This window comes from Chionomys nivalis, chromosome X, assembly GCF_950005125.1.
Source record: "Chionomys nivalis chromosome X, mChiNiv1.1, whole genome shotgun sequence".
In the NCBI taxonomy this organism is placed as follows: domain Eukaryota; kingdom Metazoa; phylum Chordata; class Mammalia; order Rodentia; family Cricetidae; genus Chionomys; species Chionomys nivalis.
Genome location: NC_080112.1, coordinates 86,979,278 through 86,996,517, shown reverse-complemented (window position 1 = coordinate 86,996,517; position 17,240 = coordinate 86,979,278). Strand labels below are relative to the sequence as shown.

General features: G+C 35.1%; 1 protein-coding gene across 11 annotated transcripts in view; it reads right to left on the bottom strand.

Moving 5' to 3' along the window:
• Pcdh11x (protocadherin 11 X-linked) overlaps positions 1–17,240 on the bottom strand; it is a 596,387-nt gene that overhangs the window by 172,896 nt on the left and 406,251 nt on the right. For 9 of the 11 annotated variants that reach the window (XM_057760420.1, XM_057760424.1, XM_057760422.1 and 6 more), the window contains one exon: positions 892–1,090. In XM_057760420.1, coding sequence (XP_057616403.1) covers positions 892–1,090 — 199 coding nt within the window. Of the gene's footprint in view, positions 1–887; positions 1,091–17,240 lie in introns of all 11 variants that reach the window. The other 2 variants (XM_057760429.1, XM_057760430.1) reach the window with 1 other exon arrangement.

Below are 17,240 nucleotides of genomic sequence, written 5' to 3'. Positions count from 1 at the left end.
CAAATATTCCATAACATAAATGAATGTAACATTCATAAATGAATGTTAAAATTTTAAGAATATTTTTAATAATACTCTTTCCTCTCCCTCAACTCCTCCCCAATCTTACCTAACTCTCTATCAACCCAACACAATTTTATTTCTTTTTCTGTCTCTCAATAAAAGAAAACTAACTCAAATAAGCTAACAAAAAAAAATAGACAAAAAGTACAGAAACCAAAAGGAACACAAACATACACACATGGAGATCATTTTGTGGTGACAAATTCCTCCTGGGAATGAAGACTAACTTGAAATGTGGTTGATATAAAAGGGCTTTTCCACAAGAGAAAATTGATTTTTCCATTTCCCAGTAGGTATCAATTGTAAACACCTTCTTGTTTAAGGGTGAGACTTTTAAACAATGACATGACACATAAATGTGATGATAGTATATTATTGAAATCCTCAGTCTAATATCCTCTCCACTGGAATTAAAATTTTATTACTCCTGAAATACATGGAAATTTTTTTATCTCTATTAAAACATAAAAAACTATAAAATGTTATAAAAATTAGATATAATTCATTATGTTAACAAATTAAGTAAATGAGAAGAGATGGAAGATTGTACATAAAGATATACAAAAAAGAAAATTTCCTACCTGTGCCTAAATAAAATGAATGTTATAATTTTCCTAGTAATTTATGTTTAGAGGATATGCTATCCTGTATTTCAAATACTATCAGCTGCTGTATATATGTCAGTCACCGTATTAGACTTACCTTTTACAAATATACTACAAATCATGGTAACATGACTAGTTTAACCTTATAATTAAAGCTATGAAAACATAATTCGTAAACAGAAATAATCTATTTCTATTGAGGAACTAGGAAAGGATCACTTACTAGATTCAGGATCAGAGTTACCATCTCCTTCAGTGCGGTTGTTTGAAGCACCGTGATCAAAGTACTCTTCCTGAGGATATCCGAGAGGCAGGGCATGGGATGTGCTGGGAAGGCTGCCTGTATCATGGTCTCCCAATCCACCATCACTGATGCTTTCCTGAGAGCCTTCTGGTAGGTGAAATGTGACCCGTCGTTGGGACTGAAAGGAAAAGAAATTACAGGGTTTCATCAATGTCTGAATAATTTCTTAGTTCGTCCAGTTTATAAAATGTATTATTTCATCTATCTGGTAAAACCACGTAAAATTATCTTTCACTGTGCAGAATTTCAGGCATTTTTTTAAACAGGTAGATGTTTTCAAACCAGTTTACATGGTAGCATTTTTGCCTTTGTTATATTTCTAAATAGAGCAAATTCAAAAGAAGTAAGAGCAGAAATATGTTCTAAGCATAAGAGTCTGTTGGAGTTTATGCTATTTGAGCATGCTACAAATTTTTGACCATCATTTTAATATAGAGTCACTTAGTAGTATTTGATAAAATTCACCTTTTGTATAACAAGAATAAATAAATATAACACAGCTTTGTAGCTTTTCTCTGATATTCCAGTGAACTAAAACAATGGTGATTTTATTTAATATTATCTACTTTAAAAGTAAATTTTTATCTTTTAGAATAATCTATTGGCCAGGATTTTTTTTAGAATTCATCTAGTTTTATTCTATTTTATAAAAACACAAATAGCCACATGTTGTATGGAGAGGACCTGCTGTTTTTTCCCGGCTGCCCAGCTAGCTTACACCCAAAATAACCACACAGAAACTGTATTAATTTAAACACTGTCTGGACCATTAGCTCTAACTTCTTATTGGCTAGCTCTTACATCTTAGTATAACCCGTTTTTATTAATCTATATATAATCATGATGTCATGGCCTACCATCAAAGTCTCAACACATCTATCTCTGGTGGCGGGTCCATAGGATCTCTCTCATGACTCTGCTTTCTTCCTCCTAGAATTAAGTTCTGTCTTCTCCTCCTACCTAAGTTCTGCCCTATCTGGCCCAAAGCAGTTTCTTTATTCATTAACCAATGAAAGCAACACACAAACAGAAGGACTTCCTATACCAGCCACATATTATAGATAACTGCTATTGAAAATTATAAAGAAAAACTAAAAAATTATTTTAAGTACTAATAACAGCAGAATATAAAATGGCTAAATAAGTTAAAACAGAAAAAATGAAGCATAAGTTATTAAGTGTAATAAGTCTATGAATTCTAGAAACAGAAATATGCTAACCAGATGCAGTACCATTTAAGTTCTCAGTATTGCTATTTTATACAGTAGCCCATGTACAAAGATAGCCTCCTGATTGCACTTCACTTCCTGTTTTCACAACCTTGTGCATCTGAACCAAATAACTCTGGACTGGGCCAGTATAATCAAACTTACAACACCTGCTTTGCTTTCTTTGATTAGTCATGATATAGAAAGCTAGATCTATTCTGATGTGTCTGAGTACAGAAGGACCTACATTACTAGGAAGCACAAACAAGTGAAGTGGACAGACAACATAAAAGAAAAATAAAAGTTAAAATAAAAAAAAAACTGTTTTAGAATAGAGACATTATAAACTGGGAAGAATTCATAGTAGATATTTTATCTAAAGTTCTTAATTGAATATCTCTGTCATCTCTAGACATTTGAATCACCTTAATAGATATGCCCTTAAATGTATAAGAGACATTTATACTGTACATTGAATTTCTGACCTGCAAGTTAAAAAAGTATGTGGGTTTTCAACACCACAATATTAGGGATAGTCATAAAAGTATATATCAAATGAAACACTAAACTACTAGCAGAATAAAACATACAAATTAAGCATAATTATTGAAGAGAATTTTTGAACCAAAATCACATAATTTTGTTATACATTTTTGTGACAGAAAACAAAAAAATATTGCTGCTTGTACACTATAAAGATTTGTCACATACATATTCACTTAATAAAATGCTGACTGGACATTAGTCAGGCAGAAAGTATAGGTGGAAAAAGCAGACTAGAATTTTTGGTAGGCAAAAGGAAGAGATGCTGTTGCAAATCATATGCAGAGGAAGAAAGATGAGAATGCCTTACTGAGAAAGGGTACCAAGACACAAGACTAAATAAGAATTATGGGTTAATTTAAGTTGTAAGCGCTAACTAGTAATAGGTCTCAGAAAAAGGCTGGACAGTTTATAATTAATATAAACCTCTCTGTGTTTATTTGGGGCTGAATGGCTCTGTGTCTAGACAGGACAGAAATTTCTGTCTACAAATGGTGTCTAACATTCGGTAACTCCATCCACATAAAACCTGAGAGAGCTTGTGAAGAGATTCTAGACATAAAAGAATAGAGTTAAGCATGGCTTCTTAGTAGCAGCATTTTCTCAGGTGAGCTTTGTTTGCTAGAAGCAAGCAGAGACACAATTTCTTTAAGAAAGACTTCCTGAAAGTATTAGTAGTGACACTTTAAAGCGCTTAGTTATCAAACACTTAAAATGTGTTCTTGAGGAGCTGGTGGCATGCTCCTTCTTGATAGGATGGACCTAGTAACTGCAGAGTTGAGGTAATAAATGTGGCTTATGCCAGTACTTCTGCCATGCAGCTCGACTTTCAGGAATCCAAGGTGGAGCCAGTCGCCAAACCTGATGCTTTAACCCTAGCCATGGTGGTTAGTATATTAAGACTCACATGATCAGAAAAAGATAGATATGTACAGGAAAGTGAGATTCAGATGAAAAATTTCGAATATACGTAGGCTAGGAAGAGAAAGAAAAAGGATATAGAAAGTCCTTAAAAAGTCATAGAATAATGAAAAAAGTCATGTAAAGATGGAAAATACAGGTTGTTTCCAGGTTCTGGCTATTACAAATAAGGTTGCTATGAACATAGTTGAACAAATGCTTTTGTAGGGCATCTCTTCGGTATATTCCCAAGAGTGGTATTGCTTGAATTCTGAGGTAGGTTGACTTCCAATTTCCTGAGAAACCACCACACTGATTTCCAAAGTGGTTGCCCAAGTTTGCAGTACCACCAGCAATGGATGAATGTTCCCCTTACTCCACATCCTTCCAGCATAGGCTATCATCGGTGTTTTGGATTTTAGCCATTCTGACAGGTGTAAGATGGTATCTCAAAATTGTTTTGATTTTCATTTCCCTTATCGCTAAGGAGGTTGAGCATGGCCTTAAGTGTCTTTTGGCCATTTGAACTTCTTCTGTTGAGAATTCTCTGTTCAGTTCAGTGCCCCATTTTTAATTGGGTTAATTAGAATTTTAATGTCTAGTTTCTTGAATTCTTTATAGATTTTGGAGATCAGACCTTTATCTGATGCAGGGTTGGTGAAGATCTTCTCCCATGCAGTAGGATGACTTTTTGTCTTAATGACAGTGTCCTTTGCTTTACAGAAGCTTCTCAGTTCCAGGAATTCCCATTTATTCAATGTTTCTCTTATTGTCTGTGCTACTGGGGTTATACGTAAGAAGTGATCTCCTGTGTCCATGTGTTGCAGTCTACTTCCCACTTTCTCTTCTCTCAGGTTCAGTGTGGTTGGATTTACACTGAGGTCTTTAATCCATTTGGACTTGAGTTTTGTGCATGGTGATAGATAAGGATCTACTTTCATTCTTCTACAGAGGAGAGGGTGCCTGAACTGGCCTTCTCCCATAGTAATATTGATGAATATCTCAAATATCACCATAGAATCTTTGTCCGGCGATGGATGGATATAGAGACAGAAACCTCAAAGAGCAATGGACTGAGCTCCCAAGGTCCAGTTGAAGAGCAGAAGGAGGGAGGGGAGAAGACGAGCAAGGAAGTCAGGACAGGGAGGGGTTGGTCCACCCACTGAGGCAGAGTGCCTGTTCTAATGGGAGCTCACCAAATCTAGCTGGACCAGGACTGAATGAACATGTGATCAAACCGGACTCTCTGAATGAGGCTGACAATGGGGGCTGACTGAGAAGCCATTGATAAAGGCACTGGGACTTGTTTTTACTGCATGTACTGGCTTTTTGGGACCCTAGTCTATTTGGATACACAGCTTCTTAGGCCTAGATGTAGTGGGGAGATTCCCTGCCCTCTCTTAAGGAGGGAGGGGAGAGACAAGAGTGAGTGGGGGGGGGCAGGAGGGGAATGGAAGCAGGGGAGGAAGTGTAAATTTTTGAATGGAAAAATAAAAAAATCAAAAAAGATGGAAAATACATTATGTCTGGATATTATATGTGACTGTATTGTCTTTGAATTGTTGACTTCTTAGGATCAACAGGTGGTAAAAGATATTTGATTCTAAATGCTGCTGTATAAACAAACATATAATATATATAATATAATATAATATAATATATTATCTTGAGTTCAAATTTTAAGTAAAAAAATATGTTACTTTGGTAAAAATAAAAAAGGCTCTGCTTTGATTTTCACAGGAAAGGAGAAGCTGTGGATTCATTCTGAGTTAATAAAAAGCAGGTTTGATTAAGGAAGACCCCCCTAAAAATCTCTGATAGAATCAGATGCCCCAGATGATCCAACATCTCAGAGTGCCTCTGTTGTAGTTTCCTCTGAGTTCTATATGCAGAACAGCTTCAAGATGACTGTTTGAGGTGATCCAGCCTCACAGAGTACTATAGTCAGGATAAGACCAAAATCCTCAATTTTCTCAGGCTTCTCCAAAGATTCTCCCAATCAGCATCAAATAGCCTAGAAAACTATGCCCACATTCCCCCAAAATAATGGAATATTGATGTTTGTCTGTGTTTAGGGTGTTTGTCACAAGTTTTTATGGATAATGATCAGTAAAAAATAAGTTAAACAAAGGAGATTATATTCAGGTTTTTTTAATAGAAAAAAATAGGATATGCTGTGGGATAATATTCTTGTACATTGTAAACATTTGTCATTTGTATTGGTTTAATAAAACATTGATTGGCAAGTAGCCCAGCAGAAAGTATAAATGGGGTGACCCGACTAGCAATATTCTGGAAAGAGTAAAGACAGAGACACAGTCTAATGCCACCATGCACAGTCTCTGCTAGTCATATGCAGAAGCATGATGAGAATGCCTTTCTGAGAAAAGATAACAAGCTACATTGCTAAAAATAGATAAGTATTATGGGTTAATTCAAGTTGTGAGAGCTAGTTAGTAATAAGTCTCAGCAATAGGCCAAACCACTTACAATTAATAAAAGTTTTTGTGTATTTATTTGAGAGTTAATGCCTTTGGGACTAGGTAGGACAGAAACTTCAGTTTAAAAAACTTTCATGAGTTCAGTTTTTATGCTTTGGAATTTAAAATGGGAGGGTGCAAATGTTTTTATTTCCTCATCTGATAACATACAATATACAAACATATATGCATATAGTACTTAATTGCTTAATTTGCATCCTGATTATTTTCATAGTCCTAATTTCGAGAGTATGTTCATAATAAAATATGAAAAGATTCATGTGCTATGGTATATTTAATGTGCTTATGATCCGAAACCTTTCATTATTTCTAATAGGATTCTAATGATATTTTATTATAGCAATATAAAAATATTGGCACCTGCAAGAGGGAGTAGCAAGTAGTGTTGGTTGAGGGATTTGCAGCAGAATTAACCCATAGCATAAAAAAGCTAAATACAAGGAAAATCTGGTAGGTTGTGGTGGTACACAACTTTAGTCATAGCACTAAGGAGGTGGAGGCAGATAGATATCAGTGATTGGCAACCCAGCTTGATTTATATATCTTGTCTTAGACTTGTCAGGGCTACAAAATGTCAAGTGTGGTTCTGTTCATACATCTTCATCATTACCACAATCATCATCATCTCTTTTAACAATGAAATAAGGAAGAATTCAGGGAAATATTGTGATCTTTGCTATTTTTTACAATGTATTAGTTATTGCATGAATAATTTGTAGATAATGAGATTGGATGTTATATGCTCAAACTATAATATACATTTTAGTATCTATGCATTAGTCCAGGAAACTTTTTTAAAAGGTGGAATCTTTTTTAATTAATTAATTAATTTATTAAAATTTCCACCTCCTCCCATTTCCCTCCCACTGACCCCACTCCACTTCCCTCTCCAGGCCTAAAAGAAGTCAGGGTACCCTGCCCTGTGAGAAGTCCAAGGCCCTACTCCCTCTATTCAGGTCTAGGAAGGTGTGCATCCAAACAGACTAGGCTCCCAAAAACCCAGTGCATGCAGTAGAATCCAAACCCAGTGCCTTTATCATTGGCCTCTCAGTCAGCCCTCATTGTCAGCCATATTCAGAGAGTACAGTCTGATCACATGCTCGTTCAGGCCCAGTCCAGCTGGCCTTGGTGAGCTCCCAGTAGATCAGGCACACTGTCTCACTGGGTATACGCACAGCTCGCGCTCCTGACTTCCTTGCTCATCTTCTCCCTTGATGTAGGTGGGCCTTCTTTCTATTTGTTGTTTCATTGGTTAATTAAAAAAGAAAACTGCTTGGCCTGATGGGTCAGAACATAGGTAGGTTGAGTAAATAGAACAGCATGCTGGGAAGAAGGGAAGTGAGGCAGCCAGCCGCCAGGGATCATGCCACCAGGTCAGACATGGTGAATCTTTTCTAGTAAGCCACCACCTCGTGGTGCTACACAGATTATTAGAAATAGGTTAGTCAAGATGTGAGAGTTAGCCAGTAAGAGGCTAGGACTAATGGGCCAAACAGTGTTTAAAAGAATACAGTTTCCATGTTATTATTTGCAGGGCTAAGCTAACCATGCAGGAGCCGGGTGGGATGAAAAGCAGGCCTGCTCACCTTCTTACTACATTCCCTCCTTCTGCTCTTCATCTGGACCTTGGGAGCTCAGTCCAGTGCTCCAATGTGAGTCTCTGTCTCTATCTCCATCTATCGCCAGATGAAGGTTCTATGTTGATATGCAAGATATTCATCAGTGTGCATCAGTGTGCCTACAGGAGAAGGCCAGTTCAGGCATCTTCTCTTCTACTGCCCAAGGACCTAGCTGGGGACATCCCCCTTGGAAACCTGGGAACGTCTCCCTCTAGAGCTAAGATTCTTGCCAACCCTAAAATGACTTCTTTAATTAAGATATCTTCTTCCTTGCTCCCATACCCACCCCTCCTCCATTTCAACCACCCCATTTCCCCAAACTCTCCCAAATTCTCCCTTTCTCCTTTCTCTCTCCCCATCTCCCCTCCCCCCATCCCATCCCCACCCCCATGCTCCCAACTTTTGCCCGGAGATCTTGTCTACTTCCAATATCCAGGAGGATAAATATGTTTCTCTTTGGGTTCACCTTCTTATTTAGCTTCTCTAGGATCACAAATTATAGGCTCAATGTCCTTTGTTTATGACTAGAATCCACTAATGAGTGAGTACATACCATATTAATCTTTTCGGGTCTAGGTTATCTCATTCAGTAAAGTGTTTTCTATTTCCATCCATTTGCATGCAAAATTCAAGATGTCATTGTTTTTTACCGCTGTGTAGAACTCTAATGTGTATATGTGTCACACATTCTTTATCCATTCTTCCATTGAGGGGCACCCAGGTTGTTTCCAGGTTCTGGCTATTACAAATAGTGCTGCAATGTACATAGCTGAACAAATGCTTTTGTAGCATGATTGGGCATTTCTTGGGTATATTCTCAGAAGTAGAATTGTTGCATCCTGGGTCAGGTGACTGCCAATTTCCTGAGAAACTGTCACACCGATTTCCAAAGTGGTTTCACAAGTTTGCATTCCCAGCAGCAATTGATGAGTGTTCCCCTTACTCCACATCCTCTCCTGCATATATTATTATTGGTGTTTTTGATTTTAGCCATTCTGACAGGTGTAAGATGGTATCTCAAAGTTGTTTTGATTTGCATGTCCCTGATTGCTAAGGAAGTGGAACATAACCTTAAGTATCTTTGGGCCATTTGAACTTCTTCTGTTGATACTTCTCTGTTCAGTTCAGCACCCCATTTTTTAATTGGGTTAAGGTGGGAAGTACTCTGCAACACATGGCCACAAGAGAACACTTCCTACGTATAACCCCAGTAGCACAGACAATAAGAGCAACAGTGAATAAATGGGACATCCTGAAACTGAAAAGCTTTTGTAAAGCAAAGGACACTGTCATTAAGACAAAAAGGCAACCTACTGAATGGGAGATCTTCACCAACCCCACATCAGACAAAGGCCTGATCTCCAAAATATATAAAGAACTCAAGAAACTAAACATTAAAAGGTGGAATCTTTCTTGGATTTTGCCCATTTACTACCATATTTCTGCTATTCATTATATGTAGGGTATTGTTCATGAAATAGGGAAAAGAAAGGCATCAGGTCTTTAATAATCATCATTATTATAAAAGCATAATCTGAATATCAGACTGATTTTTATTTTCATATTCATCACTCACCTTACATTTGATCAAGGAAGAGGAAGGTAATGAATTCCATGTATATGAATATCTTATATTTCATCATCTGTGAGTTATGCTCTTATTTATTAATACTAAAGATATTTAGTAGTTCATTGGAGTAAATAACAATGTTGTATTCTTAAAAGTACAGAGTTTTATATTGTTTATAGAAAGCACAGCTGTTGAAAATTTGAAGTTTAAAAGCACTATATAAGCCTTAATTTTATTTTTATTTATTTATATACTTACATATTTATTATTCTCTAATATGATACATTCTAATCAGAGTTTACTCTCTTTCCTCTTCTCCCAGTCCCTCCCCTTACCTTTCTTTCCTCTCTAGGTCCACTCCTCTGTTTCTTTGAGAGTATGTGTCTAGTATTATTGTAACTTGATAAGCTTTGATAGTCTTATAATCAAAAATGTTCTCAGCTCAGTGTGTTAAGAAATTGCTTGAAAACAGAAAGTAGACTCTGGCTAGGCAGTTTAAAATAGAAGATTCCACAAAGAAAAGTACATGATTTATTTCCTAGTTGAAAACTAAAAAAAATTCTTTGAACATCTTAGTAGCAAATGTTACCAACATTTTTTGTGGGTTCTGACCTCTTCCCTGGTGAGTAAATAATTCAAGGTGACCTTTTCAGAAGGAGTAATGATATGAGAAGAAAATCATGAATGGGAGAGTAGGCTAGAGATACAATATTCCAATTGTGTTTGTTAAGGGACCCCCACAGGATGTCAGAGTCAAGTTAAGTCATGCAGAAACATATACAAAATAACTGGTTCTTTAATTAGTTACTGTACATTTCCTTCCTAGGAATGCACAACCCTAGAGCTGATACTTCCATGGCCACAAGCTGCAGGGTAAATACCATAGAACTTGTAAATCACCTTGAATTTCTAAATTAGGAAAAGTAAATCTCTTCCTTTCTAAACCAGTTTTCCTTGTTTTTAGGATATCCCACGTTTGAAGATTCTTTATTTTTTTTTTGTGAAACTACCCTTTTTTTGTGTGGCTGTTTTGTCACCATGTGGCAAGCTTGTCAGTTTGAATTAAAGGGAATTCTTTTTCTACCATTCCATTATTTTCTTTCAGGCAGGTACAGAGGTTTTAGATTTTGCCTGTCTAGGGATTTTTTTCAAAACTATAATACAAATGTTCTTAATTTTAAAAGAAAAAAATAATACAGATAATGGGTAAAATATATGCACATTTTGACAATAAACACTAATTATCCTCTAGAACAGCTGCTACAACCATGTTGTGAAGTAGAATAGAAATCTTTATTTATTAATGGTTTAATGGTAAACCTTTAGACTTTCTGAGACATTCTATGACCTTCAACTCACCATTACAAAGTTCAACTTATAGTATAAAAACTGCTTCCGAAAATGTAGATGTTAGTAAATTCCCATTTGTTTGTTTTAAACAGTTTTAATCTATATAAAATCTTATGTGTCTGGAAAGACTATTTTTGTTCAAACTTTTAAAAATATTTTCCCTGTTGGCCAGAATTTGCAGAAACACTCATGGAGGCTAATTTTCTCATTCCAACATAACAACTTTAGACCATTTTATCACTAAGAAACTAGGAGTGTTATAGTTCTAGGTTTAACTTTACTCATTTTCACGTTAGTTATTATGATTAATATATTTTCAAGTATTTCAAGTAAAATATAAAGATGTATACTTATTCTTTTAAAAATTAAAAACCTTGGAAATAGGTTGATAAGTATTCAAAATATTACATTATAAAAATTCATGCATCATTGATTTTACATATTTTTTTTGTTTTGTTTTGGTTTTTGTTTTTCGAGACAGGGTTTCTCTGTGGCTATGGAGCCTGTCCTGGCACTAGCTCTTGTAGACCAGGCTGGTCTCGAACCCACAGAGATCCGCCTGCCTCTGCCTCCCGAGTGCTGGGATTAAAGGCGTGCGCCACCACCGCCCGGCTTGATTTTACATAATTTAACGTCAATACAATACTCCATGCATTATCTAAATGACTACACATAAAATACACTGGCATAAAACTATAATTTATTTTCTTATAGTTAATAGCTACTTTTAAAACATATAAATTCATGTAAATACACAAATATTTATATTCCAGAAGTAGAATATTTTATGTATCAATATTTTAATAATATTTATAGCTTTATTGTTTAAAATTTTAGTGTTAAAATGATAATATAACAAGATAATAAAAAACATTGCTGGCATAAATACATGGAATTGATAGCTTAACCTCTATGTTTAAGGTGTCAGTAATCTCTCCTTTTAAAATGGAAGTCCCCTGTGAATAGTATATATCATGGAAAATGATAGAAGTGGTGGCTATGTATATTATTTTTGGATGTAAAGAGAGTGATGAAATATATATCTATCTACACTAAAAATAGAAAGGCAATTTAGTACTAAGTTATTATTCTATTTTGTGGTAGTACCTTTTAAAAATCATTGAAAAGAAATGTCCTAAAATACATGTGTTATAGGTTTGTACATATATCTTAAGATTCATTGAATATTCAAAAGGATATATGAGAGAGTATAAGAAAGTATATAAGTGTCAATCTCAGAGAATAAAACTCACTGCCTTTGCTGACCATGCTGAATGTGTTTAAAAACACAAACACACCATTACTATTTCAATTTTGAAAAGTATTTCTTCCACTTGAAACTTTCCCACATATTCATATATACTTGAAAATCCATCTGCAGAACAGACACACTGACAAAAGATCTTGTTTATTCTCTCTTCTATCATTTGTACTCCAAACAAATGGAAATAATAAACTTAAAAGTAAGGCAATGGCTCAGAACTAGAAAGACAAGAGAGAGGAGTCTCTATTCAAGACAAAAATAAATCTAACGTTAAAATTTATCTTCCTAACTAATTAGTGTTAAGCTTAGGGGTCAATCCTATCATTTTTTGGTAGTCCTGAGTCAAGTTAGAAGTTTGACACTTAAAAGGGATTCAGTAGCTATTTATTGAATAAACGAAAGAATTAATGAAATGACCCTGATCTATGATAGTTAGATGTATGCAGAAGCACAAAACACAAGTCAACCATGATATTTTATTACCTTTGTGATTCTGTTTTCTTTTAAAGACATTAATAGCTCTTATTAAGTCAATAAACAAAGTGTGGAAAATTATTCCTTAATTCATGCAATGTATCAACTATCATGTCATTGAATTATCCTTCAGTGTAACCTGAGTCTTCATTGTAGTTCCAGAAGCATAGTTAACAAAGGGCTTACAAGTAAATGTGAGCAATCTGACAAGACTTCCCTTTCAATAGAAAATCTTAAATATGGCCTACCTGTATTCAAAGGCTGTATTCAAGGGTGGGAGTGGGGATGGGGTTTGGAGAAGGGGGAGGGGAGAGAGAGGGGAGAAGGGAAGGATAGGGGAGAGCTTGGGGGAGTAGGAAGTTTGAGATGGAGGAAGGGCAGATATAGGAGCAGGAAAGAAGATAAGGGATCCATTTTAGGGTTGGCAAAAGACTTGGCTCTAGAGGGCATCCCAGGTGTCCATGGGGATGTCCCCAGATAGGTCCTTGGGCAGCAGAGGAGAGGGTGCCTGAACTGGCCTTCTCCCATAGTCACATTGATGAATATCTCAAATATCACCATAGAACCTTCGTTGGCGATGGATGGAGATGGAGACAAAGACCCCCATCAGAGCACTGAACTGAGCTCCCAAGGTCCAGTTGAAGAGCAGGAGGGAGAAGATGAGCAAGGAAGTCAGGACTGCAAAGGGTTGTTCCACCCACTGAGACAGGGTACCTGATCTAATGGGAGCTCACCAAGGCCAGCTGGACTGGGTCTGAACGAGCATGTGATCAAGCCAGGCTCTCTGAATGTGGATGACAATGTGGGCTGACTGAGAAGCCATTGATAATGGCACTGGGATTTGTTTCTACTGCATGTACTGGCTTTTTGGGACCCTAGTCTATTTGGATGCACACTTTCCTAGGCCTGGATGGTGGGGGGAGGGCCTTGGACTTCACACAGGGCAGTGTACCCTGACCTCTCTTAAGACTGGAGGGAGGGGAGGAGGGGGAGTAGGGGGAGTGGGAAGGAATTGGGAGGAATGGAGGAAGTGGAAATTTTTTAATTCATTTGTTAGAATTTCTTAAGTGTAGAACATGATAAATTGTTTATCAAAAGATATAAAATAATCTAATATTCAATCACATCATGGATGTTTGAGTTCTTTCTCAATTCTACTTTCAAAGTCTATGATCTGATATACATTTTTTCTGTTTTTATAATTTAGCAGTCCAAGATCCATCAATGAGGCAAAGAGGGCTTGGACATGACCTGAATCTTCCATAGGCCAGAGAAAAGGTCCTATTTGGCAACAAACTGTTCCTGCTCTTCCTGTGACCAGATTCCCATACCTACTGCTACTTGCATCTATAGTTTCATTTCTCTCTACTGCTCATGCTGCTCTGTTTTGCCATTTATTCCAAGTTATACTCTTTACTTTTTAAATAATGAATTTTTAGTATCTATTGTCATTTTTTCTACTCATAGCCATAATATAGGAACATTCAAAGTAAATATCTATTTGTCTTGTCTGCAATATGTAGAACTGTTAACTATTTCATGAAAATAATTTTTAAGCATCACAAGAAAGAAAAATAAGTTTTCTTTTATATTTTGAAAATTTTCATAGTGTGCCCAAAATGTGTACATATATAATATAATATCACAATATAGTAATATAATAATATAAATATATTAATCTATTAATTTGTAGCCACTCAAGAAATTATGGTGTACAACTTGAAACAAAAATATTGATTGATTCTAATTTTAATATAGCCTGCAAGAGCCCTTCACTAGAATCATTGTCATCACATGTAATTCTTAGTAGAAAGGGTAGCCATAAGAATGCACATTGCTTTATAATGACTACCATGCAACAAGGTAGTTTTTGATTCATATATAAAACATTGTGAACACCCAACTACTAAGCATATCCTAAGCTTTTGAATTCCTAAATTCTGAAATAATCAAAAGACTTTTTATGAATTTCATGGATGTCTATATTTTCTCTTGGGAAAATATCTTGACAAATTGAACTTTAGTTACTTAACATATTAGAAAATAATTGTGAAAATATTTTCAAACTCAACTAAAAATATTCATCTCTATTATATGGTCAACTCATATGTCTTATTTGAAGGTCCTAGGTGGCAAAGGAAATCTTTTGTATTTTAAGCAAAGTCTATGTGATTGTGTCTTTTAACTTGTAAACTGTTTTATTTTTAAAATTATTTGTTTGTTTTAAATTTGTGTCCTGTAATTTGTGGACTGCTTCATTTTTTTTAAAAAAAAATATTTATTAATAATTTTCTTTGTTTTTCTCTTATGTTTTCGAAAGAGGCTTGAATAATCACATCTCTCCATACATCTCCTTACAATAATCCTGAAGTTTTAATCATTCAAGCCTTTTCTTGATTGTTTAAGGCATTTTTGTATTTCTTGCAATTAGTGTATTCTATAGGAAAAATCCATTATGCTCAGTTGTTCCAAAATAAATGTGTTCTCTTAACTCTGACTCTTCAATTAAAATTAACATGAAATCTGAGTGTGAATGTGTTCATATGTCTCTCTCTCTCTTTCTCTCTCTCTCTCTCTCTCTCTCTCTCTCTGTGTGTGTGTGTGTGGTCAGAGTTAGACATAATACTTTGACACAACCCAAGAGCATCTTAAATTCATGATTCATTTTAGCTCACAAAAGGATGAGGTTTCTTTTTTCAAAACCAATGATAAATATGGAATTACCTGAGTTGCATGAATTTTGAAAATGTATCAGGGTGGATATAATTACAATACAGTTAATGCATAACAGTTAAATTAAAATTTTACATGCTTTGTAGTTAACATGTCTCCAAAAATTATAGTAAGTAATAAAAGCTAAATACTAATACAAATAACAATTGTTCTCACAATAAACATCTTCCATATCAATCAAAAATTGCAAAAGAAATTTGTATGTTGCACAGATTCATAACTATGTTTAGTGATTAATATTTAAATTAACAAATTACCTGATCATTTTTATATACAAAAGAAACCATATCCTAGTTTCAAATATACAAAACTGTCATATACAATAAAACATGTGGAAAAGAATATGTGAATTGCCAAGAGTGTTCACCAACTTCATGCTGAGAATCATATGAATCTTACTCTTTTTATAATAATTTAGAGAATCAAGTTTTTTTTTACATTTTCCTTCTTTGAGAAGCTAAAACATTGACAGAAGAAGAAATCTCCACCAAATATTCATAAAGCTGCCTCCCAGAGTTTTTGTAAAGAATGAGCATAGACCTTCCCTTTTAAAACAAAGTGTTCCAGCACTATAAGACTCTTCAGAATTTGCACAAGACTTTTGACTTAAAGTTAAAATTACTAACTTAATTTTTGTGGCCATCAGAATATTTACTAATAACATTGATATTTGCATGCATGATATTTACATAATTAATGTGAACAGGGCAAAGTGACTTTTATCACTTTGGATGATAAAAATAGATTCCATTAATGGTGGATTTATAGATGATATAAAATACTAATACTCATGCAATTTGTAAAAATGATAGCTGATTTTTACATATTAAACTCTGTGAAATTTGTTTCTGTGAAAGAAGCTATGCTTTGTTTTAAGATGTGCTTCTCCTCTGCTGTCACATCTTTATATTTGCAAAATAATTCACCCATCGCCATAGTTACACAACATGTCTGTTTAATTGATGAATTTTAAATAAACCAAATGTCATTTGAGCAACAGATGGTTTCCGATTTGAATTACACATGTTGGGATAACTATGAAGCATACAGTGAAAGAGGAGAAACCTGGCATTTTCATCAAATACATAAACATTTGCATTGAAATATTCTCGGTTTAAGATTAGCAGATACCACAACAAAAATGTGATAAGGATCAAAACTAGTTTAGAAATACTAATGATTAAGCTATTTCCTCTTTCCAAATGAATTTATACATTTGATAGTATGTTGCCTCTTTCTTTAGTGTGTTGAACTTTTGAATATTTCTCATGCACTTTAAAATAACTATAGTAATACTTATTTTAAATAAAATTTTCATCTCTGTTATTTAGTATTCATCAATATATCCCATGCAATGGCTATTTGTGTAAAACATGTCACATTGGGAATTCACTCCAGTGCTCCCATGCAGGTATCTGTTTCCATCAGTTGCTGCATGAAGGTTCTATGGTGATATTTAAGACAGTCATTAGTCTGACAACAGAAGGCCACTTCTGGCACCCTCTCCTCTATTGCTTAGGGTATTAGCTGGGATCTTCCTTGTGGATTCCTGGGCATTTCTCCAGGGCCAGGTTTCTTGCTAACCCCATAATGCTTTCTCAATCAAGATATCTATTTCTTTGCTCTCCTCTCTGTCCTTCCTCCATCTCTACTATCGCGTTCATTTAACTTCTTTTTGCCCATCCCCTTCTCCTCTCCTCTTTCCCTTCCACCCTTCCCTTTCCCCTCAACCCTATGTTCCAAATTTTGTCAGGTGATCTTGTCTATTTTGACTTTCCAATTGAATCTATATATGTTTTTCTTAAGCTTCACCTTGTTACTTAGCTTCTCTAGGATCATGAACTATAGGCTCAATATCCTTTGTTTATAGCTAGTGTCTTCTTACAAGTGAGTACATATCATATTCATCTTTTTGTGTCTGGATTAACTCAGTCAGAATGCTGTTTTCTATTTCCATCCATTTGCTTGCAAAATTCAAGATGCCATTATTTTTTTTTTACCACTGAGTAGTACTCTAATGTATAAATGTGGAACATTTTCTTTATTCAATTTCCATTGAGGGGCATCTAGGATGTTTACAGATTCTAGCTATGGACTGAGAACACA